The sequence below is a fragment of the Aspergillus sclerotioniger genome, assembly GCF_003184525.1.
Source record: "Aspergillus sclerotioniger CBS 115572 chromosome Unknown BO94scaffold_4, whole genome shotgun sequence".
In the NCBI taxonomy this organism is placed as follows: domain Eukaryota; kingdom Fungi; phylum Ascomycota; class Eurotiomycetes; order Eurotiales; family Aspergillaceae; genus Aspergillus; species Aspergillus sclerotioniger.
In genome coordinates, this window is record NW_020290994.1 from 15,501 (window position 1) to 35,844 (window position 20,344).

Sequence of the window (20,344 nt, forward strand, 5' to 3'; positions counted from 1 at the left end):
AGCGAGCGCGCGAGGGGACGGGTGGGGGTTAAAAGAGAGGCAGAAGATGAGACAAAGTGGGTAAGGAGATCAGCGCGCAAGGTCCCTAGGGTGGGTGTGGGTGGGTGTGGGTGGGTTGGTTGGATGAGAAAGACGAGGAATCGGCGATGGGGAATTGGGGGGGGAAGGTAAAGTTAGGTGGTGAGAGAGAGAGAGAGAGAGAGAGAGAGCAGAGCAAGGCAGGAATGGGATGGGACTCGATTGGATTATTGGGTCCGAGTTCCGGGACGGAGCCAGAGACTGGCCCGGTCAGGTGACCCGGTGCTCGTTCGGGAATAGCGCCAGACGCCAGGCCGGGGGTACCCTGGGGAAGTCACGGGCGGCCCAGGCACCGGCTCATCGAAGGGGATTGAGGGGGTGGAGAGAGGGAACAGCCAGACAGTCAGGACATTTCAAAGCTGATAGGCACGATGCACAACAAAGAATCATTCACAGACTCCATCGAAGAAAGAAAGCAAAGCCACTGTAAAGCGGATCGTGGAGAGGTGTGGGTGATAGTAGTAGATAGATAGGAATGGAGCCAACCGCGAGGGAGTGGGGATGACGGATTCCCGAACGTGAGCACCGCCCAGCATTGGCAGCTGATGGATCATGGATGGCCTGTCCACTGTCCAGTGTCCACCATCCCCAGTCCAGCTGGTCGCAAAGCAATCCCTTCCGCCAGGCCACCCCAAACCACACCCCCCAAAAAAGGCACCGGGTTCCAATAGTAGCTACAAGCGAGAACACTGATCGGGAAAGCCCACTTACTTGATAGGGTCGATAGACGTCCGCTGTAGATCCGGCCTGGATGGTAAGCCACCAAATCCACGGTCGGGATAGAACAAAGCAGAAGATGGGGAGTTACTAAAGTACGAAGAAGAGGCAGAGAAGAGGGGGAGATGAGATGGAACGGGAAAGGGAGGGGGTAAGAGAGAAGAAAGAAGATGGAGGAGGAGGAAAGAGGCGAGAGATAAAGGAGGGTGACGGCGGGAGGGGGGAAGAAGAGTGGTGGGCGGGCGTGGAGGATTCGGGGGACGAGCCAGCCAGCAGCAGGGAGCGAAGAGGGAAAAAAAAAGAAAAGACAAGACAAGAGTAAGGCAAGTTCCAGCCCGCGTGTGTGTGTGTGTGTGTCAAGTCAGATCCAATCCCATCCCATCACCTCCGCCAGCTGCAGCGCTCTCGAGGTTGGCTGCCTGTCAGACCGTCCGGGACAACATGCAGCACGCCGTGTGATTGGCCTCCCCTCGGAGCGCATCCGCAGACACCGGCCACTGAGCGTGGATGTTCGTCGCAGCAGAGGAATGGGATGTTGTTCTGACTCGGCATGCCCGCCCGGTGACAACCAGCCGTCCCTGCCGGAGTGGGAACCCGGCCCATGGTGAGGTGAGGATGCCATGGGGGGCATGATGATGGTATGTGCAGCCTAGACAAGGGGGGTTGAGAGGGGAGGGGGGAGGGGGGGACGAGACATCCCTCCCTCTGGCTGGACACTCATGTCACCGGTCATTCCCATCCCGGGGAAGAATGTGAGGCATCCCGAAGTATAAATCCAGGCCAGAATTGGAGGGGAACCGAAGGATATGTGGGCAGCATGTACATAAGTACACCGGTTTCAAGCCTTTGCAGATGGCAGGTGGATCAAGAGAGCAGCAACAAACAATCCGGGGGAAGGTTATCAGGGTCGGGGATGGGGTCGTAGAGAAGTGCATGGTAAAGAAAGGGATCTACCCACCCATGATAATATTATATTTGATGTGGATGAGGAAAACCCGGAGAACGACACTGGGAGTGGAGGGAAGATGGTAAGTGAGGGGAATGGTCGAGGAGAAGGATGGTTGATGGGGAAAGGGAGCTGGTGGTGGTGATAATAATAATAGAGAAGACGGATGGGGGGAGGGTCTGGATCGCCTTCCAACTGTCAGAACTCAGAACAAATCGGAAGGAGGGGAGGGGCCACTGGCCAGGCGATGGGGATAAGCAAACGAGGCCCGATTCTGATCGAGTCCGACGAGCTGGCAAGGATGGGGGTGGTTTAAATAATAGAGCAGTGGATATGAATTATGAAGGATGAAAGAAGGGAGGGAGTGATCATTACCTATTGATAGATACACAGCACTGACACTCTGACTATCATCAACATGGAGACATTCTGTACCGGGTACAATCCCGCGGAAATCATTCCATGGATTGCTGCGATCAACACTGAGCAGCTGGCAGGCAGCCTATCACAGTGGAGATGCCATTGTTGCATAGATCATCAGGCACAGGCAGTCAGGTACAATTGATCCATCGCTTCTTTCACCTTGATGAGACTGCTGATTTCCATCTACCTACTATCCATGCATGACTCTAAATACCACATAGAGAATACAGCATACGGGAACGATACCCACATGACAGTACCCCATACGATTGATGGATTAATGTTTATTGACCCCATACGGAGTACTCCATCCATACACTTACAGAGCCAGTCTCGAGACAGCCCCAGACAGTCAAGACACCACCAACTAGCTAACCAACAACCACCATAAAACCGATCCATAATACCGATAAACAGAGCCTGAATCCTAGTAGTAGACCCAATCCACACTTCAATTCTAATTAACCATAACTCCCCAGGAACCCTACACCTATCTAATCAGACATAACCGACCACAACCGCACCCCGTCACCAGCCAATCTTGGCTCCGCTCAGGCACCGCTTAAGAAAATCCTCCGCCATCCATCCATCCATCCTCACCTCCATCTCCAATCTTCGTCTCCTCAATCCCAATCCCAATACCCTCCGCAAACCACCACCACAACCACCACCACCATGACCCGTCCACAACCCTCCTCACCCTCTCCCGGAGGTACCTCACAACCGCCACCACCACCACCACCACCACCACACGAATCACCTTCACAAAACAACCAACAACATCCCTCCGCTCTCCCAACCACACCACCACCTCCGCATCACCACCCAAGTACCCCCCTCATCCGTCCCTACCACTCAATCCACCACCCCTCCACCCCCACACCTACACCAATTCCCAAACCACCATCCTCTCCGCCGCCCTCCACCACGTCCCAACCCACGGCTTCACCCGCAACGCCCTAACCCTCGGCGCCCGAGACTCCGGCTTCCTCGACGTCTCCGTGCAACTCTTCCCCCGCGGCGAACTCGACCTCATCCTCTTCTACCTCGCCAGCCGTCGAGGCCTTCTGCGATCCAAAGTCGAAAATGACAATTTGCTTCAGTCCGCGCAGGCCCAGTCAGTGGATGATAAAATCAAGGTTTTGATTATGGAGCGGTTGCGTATGAATGCTGAGGTGCAGGATAAGTGGGTTGATGTATGTTGCCATTTCTTTATCTACATCCCTTAGAGTTTCTCGGTGGAATGTGGAATATAGGTTGTCGGCGCTGTTGGGGAAAACACTAATGATATGTGTGTGTTGTACAGGCACTGTCGATCATGTCCCTTGGAGAAAACATCCCCATGTCGTTGTCGGAACTGCACGCTCTCTCGGACGATATTCTCACGTTGGCTGGGGACGCATCTGTCGATGCATCGTGGTATTCGAAACGGTTGGCAATTGCGGCCGTTTATGCGTCGTCGGAGTTCGTGATGACTCGGGATACGAGTGCGGGACTACATGACACGGAGGAGTTTTTGGGCCGGCGGTTGGCGGATGCGAAGGCTGTTGGGGACAAGTTGACCGGGGTGAAGCAGTGCTTAGGGTTTATGGGGACGACGGCGGTGGGGTTGGGGAGGAGTTGGGGATTGAAGATCTGAAGCTGAGTGTGTGCATCAGATGAGATGGTTGTGTTGGGATGTATGTACTATTATTATATCATTTGCTTGCTTGCTTTTTTCCTTCTCGCAGTGATGTTACTGTATAGATATGTACAAATACAACGAGACCGTGCTGTCAGGATTAGTAGGCTTGGGCTTTGGCAATCTCCCGCACGCGCTGCTCCAACTTCTCCATCCAGCCTTCTGGTCCGAACAACTCCCGCACGGCTTTCCGGTTAGGCGCCAGATCCCACCAAGGCTCACGGGTCGACCGCTGGCCCTCGACCCGGGCCTTCCGCCAATGACTCCGGAGATCGTGGTCGCGCTGGTTCTTAATCGATCCGAGAAGACTGCATGTGCGGCGATTGGGTTCCACGCCCGTGACCTCCATATCGCGGAGCAGGGACACCACACCCGGCAGATCATGACAGCCTCGCCAGTAAAAGTATATGAACTCATTATACAGGCCCGTCGAGCCACCGAGGACTGCCGAGGCACGACCCATGGACTTGATCGTGGCGCGGAACTGGCTAATAAGCTGCGAATCCGGATGGTGCAGATTCAACATCTTAAACGCAACGAGCAGCATCTTGGGATACAACTCCGTCACAACAGGCTCCAAAGGCACGCAAGGAGGAACGGCAAGAAGAGCCTTGGTAGGCTCGTCGCCAGCGACCTCGCCCTTCATGCCCAGCAGTCCCTTCTTCTCATCATCCAAATGTCTCAGGATATTGAAGATCCGGTTCTTGCACACCTCCCAGATCCCCGTATCTCCCTTGCCCTCGTCGATGGCCTCCCACAGCGCCGCCTCGATCTTCACTGATTCCCGCGTGATGACTGCCTCGATGGCCCGATCTATCGTGATCTCCTTTGACGATACCATCTCCGCCATCTCGTCGTCCGTGTACTCGCCCGTTTGAAGCTTCTCTTCGATCTCGGTACTCGCCTGCATGGCTGCAGCTTCAACCTGACGCTCGGCGGAGCGCGCCTCCGCACGCTGGCGCTTCTCTTTCATGTCCTGGAGCACGGAGTCAAAGATGGCGGAGATTTGCGACATTTCGTCCATTTCTTCATCGCGGAGGGCGGGTTTCGCGCCTGGAGTAGAGGAGTCAGGCTGTGTTTGACCGCGGCGCTCGGTGCCAAGTTGTTCGAGCAGATTGCCGAAGATCTGCTTCTCGTTGCTGGTCATGGTGAGGGGTTTCTGGGAAGCGGTAGATCTAGTGGTAGTCTGCTGAGGGGTGATGGCGGCGGCTCTCTTGCGAATATAGCTCTTCCGTACTTCTCGGGGCTTGTCATCTTGGGGTTCTTCTGTCTCATTGGCGGCGTCATTGGAGGTCGAGTAGTGCTGGGTGTGTCGCAATGAGGAGAGAGATGCACCGTTGAGAGTGCGAGTTTGGTACAGGAATGGGACGGGCGAATTGCGACTTGCGAGGGCGAGCCATGATCGAGAGATTCGGGCGCTCATTGTTGCAGGGGTTGGGGATACAGTCAGTCAGAGGGACTGAGAATAAAAATTTCTTGTCACCCCCCAAACCAGTAGCGCTTGATCGAATCGGTCGAGGTGAAGGTAAATCGTCGGAGAGATTCAGCCGGTCTAGCGGACGGACCAATCGGGCCCGTTTCTCGCATTAATCAATGGCACGTGACCACGCGGCGCTCCGAACGCGCTGGTGCGCCGCGATGGCAAAAGCCGTCCTGCGCCCATCGACTACCATTCGCAACCCCAGCAATCCCTAGTGCGCAGATATTCCCTCAGCGGAGGAGCGAACAACCGCCCAAGATGGTTAAAGAAGAAATCTCCGAGTTCGAAAAGCAGCGGCTAGCCAACATCGCTGAACGCGATGCGCTCCTCAAAAAGCTCACCATGGAGGCGCAGTCTTCCGGGCTGTTCCCGCCCAAGATGCCCAAACCGGCTGCAAAGGATCAATCTCGGTCTAAGAAAAGGGCGCCCGTGAAGAAAGTCAAGGAGGAGACTCCGCAGCCGCGCCGCGTTTCGTCCCGTCTGAGGGGTATCGCAGCGGAGAGCGAGGTTGCGAAGCGCAAAGCGGAGGAGGAAAACGAGGCACTGCAGGCAGCGGAGCGCGCAAAGCGTGTCCGCAAGTCAGATAACTTCTCATTCAATGAGATGGTGGTATATGGACAGAAGCTGTCAGGGGATAGTCTGATCGGGGTGGACGTGGTTACGAAGGGCGTTGCGATCCCGTACCAGCGAACATTCGGCGACGACGATATCCAAAAGACGACGGACAAAGATCTAAAGGCGCTGAGGAAGGAAATGAACGGATTGAAACTCTGGGAAGCATGGGAACCCAATCGTCTGTCTACCCTTTCCATCCCCTTTCCAGACCACTCAACTAATCACCCTTCCTCCAGGCATCAAACTCACTCCCGAACGAATCTACTCCATGACCTTCCACCCCACCGAATCCAAACCACTCATCTTCGCCGGCGACAAACTAGGCCACCTGGGTATCCTCGATGCCTCACAAGAGAACCCCGCCTCAATCAAGCAGGAAGCAGACGACGACGAAGACGAAGACGACGACCCAGACCCGGTCCTCACGACCGTGAAACCACACACGCGCACAATCAGCGCCATGCACATCCACCCCTCGAAACCCACCACACTCTACACAGCCAGCTACGACAGCTCCATCCGCGCCATGGACCTAGAGAAATCCACCAGCGCAGAGCAATACGCACCGGAATCCACCTCCTCCGACGAGCCCATCTCCGGAATCGACATGGCACTCGACGACCCTAACGTGCTCTACTGGACCACACTAGACGGCGAATTTGGCCGTCACGACATCCGCACGAAGCAACAACACACCGTCGCAACCTGGCAGCTCTCCGAGAAAAAGATCGGCGGGTTCTCCCTCTACCCCACACAACCACACTACTTCGCAACCGCGAGTCTAGACCGCTCAATGCGCCTCTGGGACCTGCGCATGCTCCAGAAGGACAAGACCAAAGACAACACCCCAGTCCCAGTCGGTGAACACTACAGCCGATTATCCGTATCGCACGCCGCCTTCAACAGCGCCGGACAAATCGCGACGTCATCTTACGACGATACGCTCAAGATCTACGATCTAAAAGCAAAGGGCCTCTCATCCTGGGATAGTGGGCATACACTCTCCGAGGACGAGCTAGGACCGGATACTATCGTGCGGCATAACTGCCAGACAGGAAGATGGGTTACTATGTACGTCCTTCCTCCTCCAACCTCCTTTTCCTATTTCCTACCTACTCTCTCATAATCCCAAGAATACTAACAATAGATTGCAGTCTCCGTCCCCAATGGCAACAAAACCCGCAATCACACATTCAGCGATTCTGCATCGGAAATATGAACCGGTTCGTAGATATCTACAGTGGATCAGGGGATCAACTGGCGCAGTTAGGCGGGGATGGGATCACGGCAGTACCGGCCGTGGCTGTTTTCCATCGGAGTAAGAATTGGGTTGCGGGGGGCACGGCGAGTGGGAAGATTTGTTTATGGATGTGATATTAATTCGTCATATTGGTTTGACTGTTGAGCGGGTGTATAATTATCTATGTATCTTTTTTTGTATGGGATGGGATGTTGGAATAGTGGCATAGGATAGAAAGAGGAATGGTCTAAGGTGGAGTACTCATTCATCTATGCCCAGAGAAAAGGTAGACGCTATTTACACATGAATCACAATCGTAGACAGCCGGCAGGACTGGCTGTCTACAATCCATACATCATCCATGGAAGATCATATCCGGCACTCTGCTCAGGACCTCTTGTTTTCCACGTAAAAACAGCCATCAGAGCAGGGTATCAACACCATGACAAATGCTTTCCAAAAACAACCGGCGGAAGAAGTGATAGGGAGAACGAACGTTAAATCATGGGCACATGCGGAGGGAACAAGGAAGTCGGAAAATAAATGTAAAGGCAGAAAATTTACACCAGAAGATGCAGGGATTTCACTCTAGGAAATCAAGCTCTCGTGTTATACACAGAGATAGCTGCCCGCAAGGTGTGAGTGTCACCCGTCTGCAGGAGCTTCTCCGATGAGATCCATTGGGATCATGTAATGGGCTAAACAGCCATTGAATGTAAAGGCAGGGTTTCTTTCGAGAGAAAGTCGCCAGGGGGGGGAGCAGATGTTCGGAATCACCATCTCGCCTCAATAAACGGGCCTGTATCGGGGATCGAAGGGTTGCGTCATGACTCGCTTCGCTGTTCCTCACGCGATTGCTGGGCCTGCTCCCGATCCTTGGCTTTGCGCCGAGACGGAGGCACGAAATCAAAAAACCGGTATTTACTCGACGTCTCTCGGGTAATGCTGGACCGGCGGGATTTTGAGGGCTCCTGGTCAAGCGAATAGGTGGAAGAGTTCTTCGAACTGCCGGTGCTGTCCCGGGGATCAGCCCACCGCGGTATCGAGAACGGCACTCTGCTCTGGTCCCACGTGGCGGACGATGAGCTGGGAGGCGTGTCCTCATCCGCCTCGGGCGCGCAATCGGTGGACCGACGGGGGAGAGAGGGCCTGGAGGCGAAATAGCCGATTGAGTTGCGATGGCTGCCTGTAAGGGATGTCGACCCCGCAACCGCTGCCTCCGTGGCCGGACTCGTAGGTTTGGAGCTCTCATCATAGAAGGTTACCGATCGTTCCATCGAATCAACCAATTCTTCCCATTTGACTTCAAGGCTTCCGTTTGGACGCTCGGCTTGTTCTGCACGGCTCAAACATTCCTTGGTGCGTTGGTAGAGACGAAGAGCCATCTCATGGAACTTGCTGACCGCCGGATCGATATCCTCTAATTCGCTCAGTCTCTCCGGTGCAATTTCGAGCCAGATGCTAATCAGGTTGGCAAAGCTCCGCGCGTGGTCAATCAGGAAAGGGAGACTAGGGAATCCTTCGCGGGATGTCGGGGGGAGGCGACCCAGAATTTGGATGGGTGTGGCATAAGAGGGCGTGACGATTGGAGCTGGGCGATCGGCCGGAATAGCGCAAATGGAGTCCACAAACTGTTTGAAATCAGCGCGATTGCTGACTAAAAATTTGTTCATCGGTTCCATCCAAGGCTCCTTGCTACCGAAAGTAGTCATATTGGCCAGGCCTTGCAAAGCCTTCGCGATCAGGGTCAGGGTGCGTTGGGCGCGAGGGCGCGGGTGATCTGCGTGCATTAGAACGAATCCAGCGGACAACGATGGAGAAGAAATACCTTTGAGCAATCCAAAGAGTTTCGGATTGAGGATTGCCGGACAAAAGAACCGCAGGAAGAGAAAGCCTGACACACTACTGTAGGTGACCGACCGAAGGAAATCGCCGTAGCGATCCTCTGCGCAGGCCCGGATGTGCCGAAAGATGAGCCGCAATTCGGCCGGGCATCTCGACGAGGAGCTTGCGATTGCCTTCCAAACCGCGGTGCTCAGGTTGATGAGATTCCTCCAGTTGCGGTCCAGATCATCCGACCGGTGGACGCGGGAGGGATCAACCTCGCACTCCGGGTCCGTTTCATCGATATCGCGAAGCCGCTCCCCAATGGTTTCTTCCAAATATTCTTTTCCTAGGCGACGCATATGGTAGTCAAGCGCCTTGGTGAGTAGGGAGTTCCCTCGAAAAAGCAGGTTCGCCTCGACAGTAGCAGTACGGCCCATATCCCTGACGAGGACTTCCCTTTCTTGACCCGATTCCCGGGAGTCATTGGAATGAATTCTCGTGGTATACCTGAGCCTATTGGCGGTCGATTCCTTGTGTAACCCGTCAATCTCGTCCTCTACCAACGCCGATATCCACTCGACGGTCGTGCCCGACACCTGGTAGATGTTCAAAAGTGCATCGGACAACTGATTGAGTTCCGAGGACATGACTTGAGCCATGTTGATGGTGAGGCCGTTGGTGAAGGAATGCAGAATTTCAGACATCGGTGTATACTCGTGCGACATGAGAACGACCGTTTCCTCCATTCGAGCTCTCATGAGCATCTCACCGACTGGTTGGTCCTTGTCATCTAAGATCGGCCACCATTTCTCGGTTTCCACTCCTGGCTGCAGATCGTCCAGCTTCAGATCCACCCTGCCGAATGTAGCGTCATGAGAGGACAACTCAACATCGTCTAATAAGCGGTTTGGATTGTTGTGCTCATGGCCCAAGGCATAAGAACCATGTGCGATTAGCGTCCAATCCTTTTGTGTCGGATTGATTGTTTTAACTAGTATCGAAACCTGGGACAGGACGGGCGGGAGATCACTGAAGATAAAGTCCTCTCGCCAAAATGGGTTGGCTGTGCGGTATTTGACCGCCGTTTTGGCCCGAATTTCCCCATCAAGGAGAACTTCAGTATAGTAATCGCCCACGGCAGATGTTGGGGTGGAGTTGCTATGCGATCGGGACTGCTTCCGGCTTCGCGGGGCCTTCTCCGCAGCTTTGTTTCGTAGTAGTTTGGCTTCCGTCACTCTCACACTAAGCACCCTCTCGATCCTAAACATATCTGCCATGGAAGGAGCAGCGGCATCAGCCGACCCGGACGCACTTTTAGGGTCATCCTCTGTACATGTTTCAGGGCCATAGAGCTCTGGTATCGTAAAGGCGCGCAGGAGCACAAACCAGACCTCAAACAGGACTCGGCTTTCCAGGGCTAGGTACACAGGTCGGGTGATGCCGGACGCAGAGTGGACGGCATATTGGGGATATATGGCAATGCAAAATTCATCTTCCAATACCGAAGAATGCAACTGCTGCACGGCACAGCGGGAGAGTTGAGAGAGTTGGACGCAAGTCACGAGCGTAATGTCTGATTCGGTATACAGCTTGAACGCACCGTTTTCTTGTAATGTGCAGCTGACTCTCAGCCAGGACGCGGAAAGTGCTCTCTGCTGTCGATATGTTGAGACTCGACGGCCAGAGGAAGGTCGAACGCCAGAGGCACTTGGCCTGTCCCACAGGAGCATCTTACCGACCTTGATGATCGCCGCCTCCTTCTGAACCGTACTCTCGGAGTTTCGCCGGCGATCAGCCAGACGGCGGTCTCCTATCGCGACCGACTGGGGCTTCGTCATCTTATTCTGAACGCCTTTGGGTCGGATCGGCTGCCAGCATAATAAAGCAGCAAGCCAGGAATCGAAGGTTTCGCTTACATGGGGCCTTAATTCAACTCCTAGCCCGGATGTGAACGTCGATACGCTGAGGTAATTCGTCCGGAGCTCGGGATCGACGAGGGAGCGAACCTGGCACCCACGAAGATCGGGAATCAGGGTCTTGGCCAATGCGGGCTCCCCCTTGGCCTGATATATCAGGCTTCCCGTGGCAACGTTGATGGCGCAGTAGCCCGAGGACCAAGCGGTTGTGGATGCAGTCCGAAACGAAAGAATGCCGTGCATCCTTCCACAAGTTGTTTTCATAAGCTGCAGGATTTTGGACGCATCGGTACTTGACAGCGGGGAAGAGGCTTGATTGGCCGACACGCTCGTCGCTAAGTTTGAACCCCCTGGGTGCTTGCTTAGCCGTGGACGGCCGAGGGAGTGACTGAAATAGGTGGGGGATTGGATCGACGGATAACCAATAGAGCCCGTTGGCTCATCTGGTGTTTTTGGCTGGGTATTTGCAGTGTTGATAGAGCCCAGGCGATTCCGGGCTCTGAAAAATGTGTTTTGGGAGATTTCGCTGCGTTGATCGTCTAGGGTAGTGGTCCGTGACCGCGCGCGCTGACTTTTCATCTCCACATGCGTTTCCTCTTCGTCGCCTGCCGAGTGGTAAGAGTGGTAGTCGCGACGAGATTCTCGATCGGAGGCTCTTGTTCGGGTGGCGGGACGAGGGGAAGCTGCTGCACTCGATGCGAGATACTCCGCCTCCGAGGAAGGCGAGTGGTTGCCAGCCTCAGAATCCGGGGTTACTGTTCGAATGCCTGTGTCTCTGAAGCTATCGGGGTAAACCATCCCATGACGGTCCTTCGAGGAAGACTTTTTGCTGGGTCGCCGTTCGACAGGACGACTGTATATTCCCTGATGGATAGAGTTTCGTTTGAATCCACTTGAACTTTCCGGCTCCATCTTTTATTCCCAACCACGCACGACGGAACCGGCAGCAGCGGCACTCGGGAGAGGTCGCTACAAAATACACGGGACGTAGACAGACGGGGCGGAGACACAGAAACTGGTGATACACTGCGGGATTGTTACCTTGCAGCACGCTGGCACCCAACGTACGCTGCGCAACCGTCCTCGAACAATTGAGGGTCTCTGTCGTCCAATGGGTCGCTAGCTGAACGCATGGAGTCCGGGGTGAGGGAGGGAGATAGAGTCGCACATTCGGTCGAGGCCGTGGCGTTGTGGGTGCTGGCGATGGTGAGGGGGGTGGCCGCTAAACGATTGTTCGTTCAGGGGTGGAAAGGATGGGGGGGTAGTATTGTGGTGTTGACGGTCGTGACGACGATGGCGGTGGGTGGCAGTTGGGGGTGAGTGGGCGGGAGAAGCGCAGCCAATGTGGAAGAAAAGTAGAGGGCCAGAATCGCTAGCAGGCGCGGCAAGAATCCAATCCTCCAACAGTCCAGGTACGGCGGCGATGTCGCTGCTAGAAAGGCATCGTCTGGTATGTTAGCTCGGAAGGAAGGGAGCGATGGTGCAGTAAGCGGGCTTGAAAGAACGCTGCAGCAGTGGTAGTGGTAGTGGTAGTGGTAGTAGTGGTGGTGGTGGTAGAAGTACAGCGAAGAAGTGGTTAGGTAGATAGTTCGGTCGGCACAAAGGTTTGGTTCGACCAACCGCAGCGTGATATCATTGGAATTTGACCAGAGAAGCTTGAAATACGGGGGAAAGAATGGGGGGGAAAGGAACACACACCTTCATCAGTTGAGATTGACCCTTTTATTTTACTTAATTTGCCTCCCTCTGCCGTGCAATGTTGAGGGAACTGATCTGTCGTAGTCGGGGGACCGAAGACTAGGCAGATGAAAGGGTGGATAATTGGTTGACGGATTGACGGATTGACGGACTGCGTGAAGCCAATTACCCAGACGACGTGCGTTGTGAAAGCTGCAGATCCCGCATCAGCATGGATGCATTTTCTGTACGACAGACGGGGTCTGGTCTGGTCGGGGGGAGGGGGGAAGTGGGTGGAAGTAAGCGAGGGTCAAGAGGGAAAAAAGAGGGAGAAGGTGGAAAGTCAATGATCAGCTGGAGGAGAGAGAGGGAGGGAGGTGAAAGCGGGAGGCGGTGTTGAAGTCGTGCAGCGGGACGGAAGAAGGACCAAAAGAGGGGGGGGTGAAAAAGAGGCAGACGACGAGAAGGAGAATAATAAAAGGTGTATATAGTTTAGTTTTCTGGTCGGAATACACGAACAAACGAACAAACGAACAAACCGAAATCCCACGATCTCGATAGTCTACTCACGTTTCACCTAGGATCAGGGATGCTTGAAGGCTAAGGACCGGGAGGAAGGCTGATGATACGACAATGGACGGACCCTTCCAACTCCCAGATGCAGGGGAATTGGACAAACGCCCGGTGATCTCTCCGATTGACGATAGTGGTGTCTATGGACTACCTAGGGACTATGGAGACCTGCCTTGGGAATCCTCCAGGCTTGCTTGGTGAGTTACTACTTACATAGTAGTTGCTTAGCCTGGGACTGCGTTGGTGATCGTTGGCTTCCGATTTGACTGGGTGCAGTTATGGAGTCATGGACCACCCTGAGTCCTGACCGACCCTTTTCTTCTTGACTTCCACCCCTAACTATCTACTAATTAACTAAGGATGGCCTGATGTTCGCACACACGCTGGCTTTTATTCTTGACCTGCAAATTAATTCAACCTGCCTAGTCGTCAATTGAACAGATCGAAAGAAAAGGAAAATTAAATAATGAAAAGAAAAAATTAGAGAAAAATAGGAAGGGAAAAAAAAAAAAAAAAAAAAAAAAAAACTGTTAGGTTCAGGCTCTGGGGCTGAGATCCACCGGGGTGAAAGGCATGCCTATTGAATATCCTATGGAATTGAAATTATTCAGTTTCTTTCCCCTTCCTATCGTCTTATTTCTCTATACAGGAACATCCCGGTAGAAGTACGGAGGTACTTTGTTATCGCCACCGTTCCTCTAGTCACAATTGAGACCTATTCCGAAATGATTTCCTGGAAATATCATCGGATCCCCATATATGAGGCATTGTTTCAGGTCGGGAATAGTCCGTTTTCTTAAAGTCAAGCCTTTCCATCGAGCCGGATGAAGTCAATTGAATCTGAATACACTGTAACTATTGATGGTGAGCAATTAAAACTGATGATTAATTAATTAGCCGGATGGAATGACATGGCCTATATCTCCCAGGCCTAAGGTAGATAGATAACTACGTCAAGACGAGAGAGGCTTGGAGGAAGCGGGTCAAGGATGGTCGATTATCATGACCTTCCAGAAAGGTCCACGAAGACACCACCTCTGGGCTAATGTAGAACCAGCCCCGATAGTGGTGAATTTTATTTTTCCTTCTTTCTTTCCTTCTTTCTTTCAGTCTTCCCCGGCCTCTCCCTCTCTTGCAGTAATTTGCTTTTTTCCCCTTTCCAAAACCGACTAGCCTCCCCTGTCCCTTCGATTACCATTCTTTTTCGTTTCTATGTACAGGATGTATTTGCTATTTGCGCAGAGGGTCGTACCGAACCAAACCATGGCAGAAACGGTAGTACAATGATCAGGCCGACCATTTCCAGAAGAGACCCAACAGGGTACGGCAGTCAGATCCGATGGACTAATGATTATCGCCACTGGGATCCTTCCCGCCTCCCCTGTAGTACTACCCGACATTAGATTATATTAGATTGTGATGGCTGCTAGTATGCTCCGAAAGTGGCAGCATGCCTACGCATGACTAGGCTCACATCATGGCGGATCGCAATGATCGTGTTCTGCACACCGTTGGCTGTGGCCAAATGGTCGGCAGTTTGCAGGTCATTAATATCATTAATATCACTGTTGCATTGCGTATTGCACTTGGCCAGGCTAATCGTTGGCACTACTGTAGGCACGGTGGCCTACTACGTACCTGGTTGGTCGGTTATCGCGATCTAATTGGACGAGAATCGTTGTTGAATTAGTAGTGGAATGGCCAGCATCAACCTGGAGTACGTTAATCTCCAGAGTCCTGGGATAAGCATAGAGGAACAAAGAATGAGACGTACTGCGTATTTGTAAGAGAAGCACAGCACTTTTGAGTCTGTGGTACCGTCATTGACCCAGCGATCGTTTCACTGGGTGTGGATCATTCGGGTAACCAGTTGATCATGTTCTGGGAACCCCTCGGGCAATCAACTGTTTCTCACTTACTCCGTGGTCAGTACTATGTATGGAGGGCATCTATCTTCACCGGCCGGGAGACGGAGTCAAGGTGACAACGCCGGCCTGCGGTGGGACAAGAGGAATTTGACCAGAGGCCAACGAGGCACCACGTATATTAGAAATGGCCTTCCACTCTTCCAGAATGGACACCACCCCGCACGAGCCACACCGGCTCTCAAGGATCTCTGGCGCTGGAGCCAATCAGTGATCCCCGTCGGCGGCTCATCCCGTCGAGCATCCCACTTGGGCTGACTCGTGTCGTCAGAGACTCGCCGGCAAAATTCCGCGGCCATAGGTCACGTGAATTTTATCAGTACGTAATCGTCTGCTCGCATCAACGCTTGTCCGCTTCCGCTCACATGATGCTGGGCAGCCGGATACTTCTGCCTCAGGCTGCATCAGGCAGCAAAGAATGCTTACCGCTTCCGGGCTAGCAGGTGGGCCAGGACAGCTGACTGACCGCCTGCATCATCGTAGCTTATCACGAGGGTCAGCGGTCATGTCTTCCTCCAACCGGGGGTCGCTCTGACCCTTACCGACTCGACACCTCAGTCAACCGACCTTCTTCAGTAGATAACGACTAATTTGCGCGTCTCGTCTCCTCTCTTCTTCTCAGATTTCTTGATCAGGTCAAGGGCCCACTGATCCTTTGCCTCCCTCTATAGATTCCCCGATCCCCTTCGATCTGTTCCAAACAGTCGATTGTCGCTCTAGGTTCCGAACCGGTGCCGCCGTTTGAATACAGCCACCCTGGGTGCTTCTCTACTCCCTATATAGCCTTTTTTTCCTACCTGCATGGCCCTGAAGTGACCTGACGGCACGGTTCTACGGCCGCTATAATGTACTGATGATTTTATATTCCACTTATTATCCAAGTATCTTAGCCCAGGATGATGACCTCAAACCTCTTGTCCCGTTTCCTCCCTCCCAACGGCTCCCCGTCAGTTTATGAGACGATCCGGCAACATGATTCCCACTCAGACTCGTCCGACATCGAAGAACGCGCAGGCATGACACTGGATGATGATCCCAGAGACCGGTTTAGCGACCGTGAGCTGGAAGATGCTCTGGCAGATGCTGGGAGGGATGATTCGCCCGGCCCAAGCGATCCATTCCTCCCCTCTCGGAGTCCACCAAGGACAAGGGACGATGAGGGCTTCCTAAAGGCCGGCTCTCGTCGCCGCAAATTCAGCCGTTCCGCTCGGATACACGCGCGTTCGCCACGCCATAAACTTGATGATAGCGATGATGACGTGCCTGCCTCTCTTCTCGTGGAAGGAGGCCAGGATGATGATGACGATCTGGTGTCAAAGCTTCCTCCTCCTCCATCTACCCATGACCACCCGAATACAGCCCTTCCACTCCGATCTTCGCCTCGAGAAGACCGGGCTCGCTGGGAAGCGACCCGCGAGCGATTGCCGCTACACAATACCAATCGGAAAGGTCATCAGGGGACCCTGTGGTCAGCTGGATACCCCAACTTAGCCACAGTAGATCCCAAAGAGAAAGCAATGTGGATGTGGGCAAACGTTGAGAATCTGGATAACTTCTTGAAGGATGTCTACACCTACTACCTGGGAAATGGAATTTGGTCAATCCTGCTAAACAGGGTCCTGAGTCTCTTGTATGTCGTCTCTCTCCCAGTTCCAAGCTTGGCTTGATGGTCCAGACTAACAGGTGTCACGCACAGGACCTTTGGATTCGTCGTAGGGTTTAGCATCTTCCTCACCAACTGCATTGACTACCGCAAGGTACGCGGAAGTAGGACTCTGGACGACATCCTAATCCAGAGATGCACCAAGCAAATGTCCATGTCCGCCACCTTATTGCTGTGGCTGCTTTCCTTCTTCTGGATCGGCAAGGCTTTCCAGTACCTGTTAGATATCAGAAGGCTCAAGCATATGCATGACTTCTATCACTACTTGCTCGGAATCTCCGATGCCGAGATTCAAACAATATCCTGGCAGGAAGTTGTCAGTCGACTGATGACTTTAAGAGACTCCAACCCCGCAACTGCAGGTACGGTCTCTGCAAAGCTTCGCAAATTCATGGGAAGCCAGTCCAAGCAGCGTATGGATGCTCACGATATCGCGAACCGGTTGATGCGCAAGGAAAACTACCTGATTGCTTTGGTAAATAAAGACATACTAGATCTGACGCTTCCGGTTCCGTTTCTGAGGAACCGACAGCTGTTTTCTCGAACGCTCGAATGGAACATTAACCTTTGCATTATGGATTATGTCTTTAACGAACAGGGCCAAGTGAGGACATTGTTTTTGAAAGATACCCACCGACGCTCTTTGAGTGAGGGCCTGCGGCGGCGTTTCATGTTTGCGGGCATCATGAACATCTTTGTAGCCCCTTTCATTGTCGTTTATTTCTTGATGCACTATTTCTTCCGCTATTTCAATGAGTACAAGAAGAATCCGTCTCAGATCGGGTCCCGACAATACACCCCGCTGGCCGAGTGGAAGTTCCGCGAGTTCAACGAGCTGTGGCACCTGTTTGAGCGGCGTGTTAACATGTCCTACCCCTTCGCGAGTCGCTATGTGGACCAGTTCCCTAAAGACAAGACGGTCCAGTTTGCCGGGTTCGTGGCGTTCGTCTCGGGTGCTTTAGCCTCAGTGTTGGCCCTGGCATCCGTTGTGGACCCGGAGCTGTTTTTGGGATTCGAACTCACTCACGACCGAACCGTGCTTTTCTACTTGGGTGTCTTTGGTTCCATTTGGGCTGTTGCCCAGGGGTTAGTCCCCGAAGAAACCAATGTGTTTGATCCAGAATATGCACTCTTGGAAGTGATCAATTTCACCCACTACTGCCCGAGCCACTGGAAAGGCCGCTTGCATAGTGACGATGTTCGCAAAGACTTTGCCGTGCTGTATCAGATGAAGATTGTCATCTTTCTCGAAGAAATCCTCAGCATGATCTTCACGCCGTTTATCCTCTGGTTCAGCCTGCCCAAGTGCAGCGACCGTCTCATCGACTTCTTCCGGGAGTTTACCGTGCACGTCGATGGGATGGGGTATCTGTGCTCCTTTGCTGTTTTCGACTTCAAGAAGGGCACCAACGTTATCTCCCAGGGGGACACTGGTCGGCGCGATCCCGCGCGGCAGGACCTTCGGGCAGACTACTTCTCGACCAAGGACGGCAAAATGCTGGCCTCTTACTACGGGTTCTTGGATAACTACGGTGCTAACCCTCGCGGTGCCCACCCCGCCAACAAGCGGCAATTCCATCCCCCTCCCACCTTCCCAACTCTGGGGTCACCATCGGCCATTGAGATGGGCAATTTCGGCGATCGACTCGATCAGACGCTGCTACGACAAGGACCAGCAGCTGGGCTAATGGGCCAGCAGTCTACGTTTGGTGCGCCTCGGTTCGGGCCCGCTGGGTTGGGAGACCATGCATCGCCGGCACCATCAATCCTGCTTGACCCGCATCATCAGCCATCGGCGTCAGGGTTCCGTTCAACCAATCGCGCTAATCCCTATCCGCGCTATAGGGCCTCGCGACCACCTCCCACCATCTCCGACCCCATCGAAGACGAAGACCCTCCGGCGGTCCAGGCTCACGGGGCTGGCAAGTCGCCGCCTGGGGCTGGGTCGAGCGGAGGTGGCATAATTCGGAGTGACAGTAATTTGGAGGATTCATGGCGGATGAACCTGATGGGAGAAGGGGGCGAGGACGAAGATGAGGGAGGAGACAATGTCGATGCCCTTGCCGGAGGAGCGGGCGTTCTGGGACTCATCCAGCAGTTCCAGCGGGTAAACAAGGATAACCGCGGGCGCACGACAGTTGGTATATAACTAGGGGGTGTATGGGGGTGTGGGAATTATTTGCCTGTGCCTCTGTACAGTAGGAAATCTGACTAGTACGGACGGCCTTGGGATCATGGCCCCGACTGTCATTGGAGAGGCACGGACGCTGGAGTAGACACCTATGTAAGGTATAGACAAGCTAGTATTGTATCGTGACATCGGTTGCTCTTCCCTCTGCATACGTTAAGGTTTATTACGAATGGTCTCGCCTTTGGACTCCGCCGGGTGGGCTGGTCCCCCGGCTAAATGGATGGACCAGCTTGGGACTCGGGAGACACCCTTGGGCACGGGGAAATGGGAATACTCATGCCCATTGCCCTACCTCTCTCTAGTCTCTACTACCTTCGTCCTTCAGGGTCTGCTCGCTCAAGCTCCGAAAAGGTGCGTTTCAGGGTCTTGATTTCGAAACGAGGTATGGAGCACATGGTGTCCCCGCCAGCCCCTCGAACCGTAGATACTAGTACTTCTCAATCATCCGGTCATAACGAGATTCCTCTTAAGCAAAGATAATCGGTATACGGAGTACTAAGAATTGAGTTGGCACTGAATTCTCCCAGCTGATTAATAGACCATAGATAATAGTAGGTAGAGGCAGCCCCTGGATAAACTCCGGCAGCCGGGGCGACTATCCGTGGAAGGGTTAGCATGCAGAAATCAATCAAATCGTCCATCAACCTGAATAATACCCACCCCCCGCCCGTCTCGGTAATTACGGGACTCCATCGGGGGGATATAATTAGAAATCACTATGGATCCAGTCCCCTGCAGCCGTCGCTCTCGCTCATGCACCTGTCGGTCGATGCTGTCGATGACTCGATGATGGGATGGCATCCTGAGGATGGGCATGCGTAGAGACATACGTAGTCCAGGGCGAGCAAGAGAGCACACGGCAGTAGGTTGATGGGTTTTATAACCATCCAGTCCAACCCGGGCCTGACAGGCGATCCTCCATCTTTTTCTCCCCCCATCGCCGCTGGAAGTCTGGAACCAGTGCCCGACCGGCCTAGGTATCTTATTTTTTCTAGTATCGACCTGCTGATCCCTCCGTCGCGGATCCGGGGATCTCCTATGACCTCGATCGCCATTGAGTTTTTCCTCATTTCTTTTGCGCGATGCGCTGAACAGGAACTATTGAACAATCTGACATGGATTCCCTCCCAATGGAAGCGTCAAGAGGGTTGAAAGACAAATGAATTGGAGGAATCGGAGTATTCCTTACCCCGGCTATAGTATCCCCCCATTCACAATCCGCATTCACACATTCACCGATAGATGATGGGGCCCTCATCCATAATGTCTGAATGGATACGGAGTATATGGAGAAGTCAATAATAATGAAAGGCCTCCTGATCCCACTGTTTCCGAGCCTACTAGCGCCAGATTCTTGGCCGAGACTTGCTGCTGGATGTGACCGGCGGTTGC

At 53.4% G+C, this 20,344-nt stretch overlaps 8 protein-coding genes across 8 annotated transcripts; 6 read left to right on the top strand and 2 right to left on the bottom strand.

Annotated features, from left to right (window-relative positions):
- The first annotated feature begins 147 nt into the window (after positions 1 to 147).
- On the top strand, positions 148 to 1,009 carry BO94DRAFT_272286 (uncharacterized protein). Its single transcript, XM_025606570.1, has 2 exons — positions 148 to 412; positions 790 to 1,009. Exons 1-2 carry the CDS (start codon positions 230 to 232, stop codon positions 859 to 861), a joined length of 255 nt encoding a protein of 84 aa, XP_025471141.1. The 5' UTR covers positions 148 to 229; the 3' UTR covers positions 862 to 1,009.
- A 1,150-nt stretch (positions 1,010 to 2,159) lies between these two features.
- On the top strand, positions 2,160 to 3,878 carry BO94DRAFT_531356 (uncharacterized protein; the record flags this gene model as incomplete). Its single annotated transcript, XM_025610882.1, has 3 exons — positions 2,160 to 2,296; positions 2,877 to 3,360; positions 3,471 to 3,878. 3 exons carry the CDS (start codon positions 2,160 to 2,162, stop codon positions 3,801 to 3,803), a joined length of 954 nt encoding a protein of 317 aa, XP_025471142.1. The 3' UTR covers positions 3,804 to 3,878.
- On the bottom strand, positions 3,847 to 5,376 carry BO94DRAFT_531358 (uncharacterized protein). Its single transcript, XM_025610883.1, has one exon. It carries the CDS (start codon positions 5,266 to 5,268, stop codon positions 3,946 to 3,948), a length of 1,323 nt encoding a protein of 440 aa, XP_025471143.1. The 5' UTR covers positions 5,269 to 5,376; the 3' UTR covers positions 3,847 to 3,945.
- Positions 5,377 to 5,508: 132 nt separating this feature from the next.
- On the top strand, positions 5,509 to 7,498 carry BO94DRAFT_484321 (WD domain protein). The gene is made up of 3 exons (XM_025608953.1): positions 5,509 to 6,118; positions 6,177 to 7,011; positions 7,095 to 7,498. Exons 1-3 carry the CDS (start codon positions 5,584 to 5,586, stop codon positions 7,312 to 7,314), a joined length of 1,590 nt encoding a protein of 529 aa, XP_025471144.1. The 5' UTR covers positions 5,509 to 5,583; the 3' UTR covers positions 7,315 to 7,498.
- A 344-nt stretch (positions 7,499 to 7,842) lies between these two features.
- On the bottom strand, positions 7,843 to 11,944 carry BO94DRAFT_272434 (GTPase-activating protein BUD2). The gene is made up of 2 exons (XM_025606571.1): positions 9,009 to 11,944; positions 7,843 to 8,960 (listed from the first exon to the last, which is right to left on the bottom strand). The coding sequence occupies exons 1-2, from the start codon at positions 11,833 to 11,835 to the stop codon at positions 8,005 to 8,007; spliced, it is 3,783 nt and encodes a 1,260-aa protein (XP_025471145.1). The 5' UTR covers positions 11,836 to 11,944; the 3' UTR covers positions 7,843 to 8,004.
- A 2,346-nt stretch (positions 11,945 to 14,290) lies between these two features.
- Positions 14,291 to 14,885, top strand: BO94DRAFT_531361 (uncharacterized protein). Its single transcript, XM_025610884.1, has one exon. It carries the CDS (start codon positions 14,651 to 14,653, stop codon positions 14,861 to 14,863), a length of 213 nt encoding a protein of 70 aa, XP_025471146.1. The 5' UTR covers positions 14,291 to 14,650; the 3' UTR covers positions 14,864 to 14,885.
- Positions 14,886 to 15,627: 742 nt separating this feature from the next.
- atgI (autophagy protein ATG9) lies at positions 15,628 to 19,363 on the top strand. The gene is made up of 2 exons (XM_025616963.1): positions 15,628 to 16,728; positions 16,795 to 19,363. The coding sequence occupies exons 1-2, from the start codon at positions 15,995 to 15,997 to the stop codon at positions 18,908 to 18,910; spliced, it is 2,850 nt and encodes a 949-aa protein (XP_025471147.1). The 5' UTR covers positions 15,628 to 15,994; the 3' UTR covers positions 18,911 to 19,363.
- Positions 19,101 to 19,550, top strand: BO94DRAFT_272474 (uncharacterized protein). The gene has a single exon (XM_025606572.1). The coding sequence runs from the start codon at positions 19,169 to 19,171 to the stop codon at positions 19,430 to 19,432; it is 264 nt and encodes an 87-aa protein (XP_025471148.1). The 5' UTR covers positions 19,101 to 19,168; the 3' UTR covers positions 19,433 to 19,550.
- Positions 19,551 to 20,344: the final 794 nt, after the last annotated feature.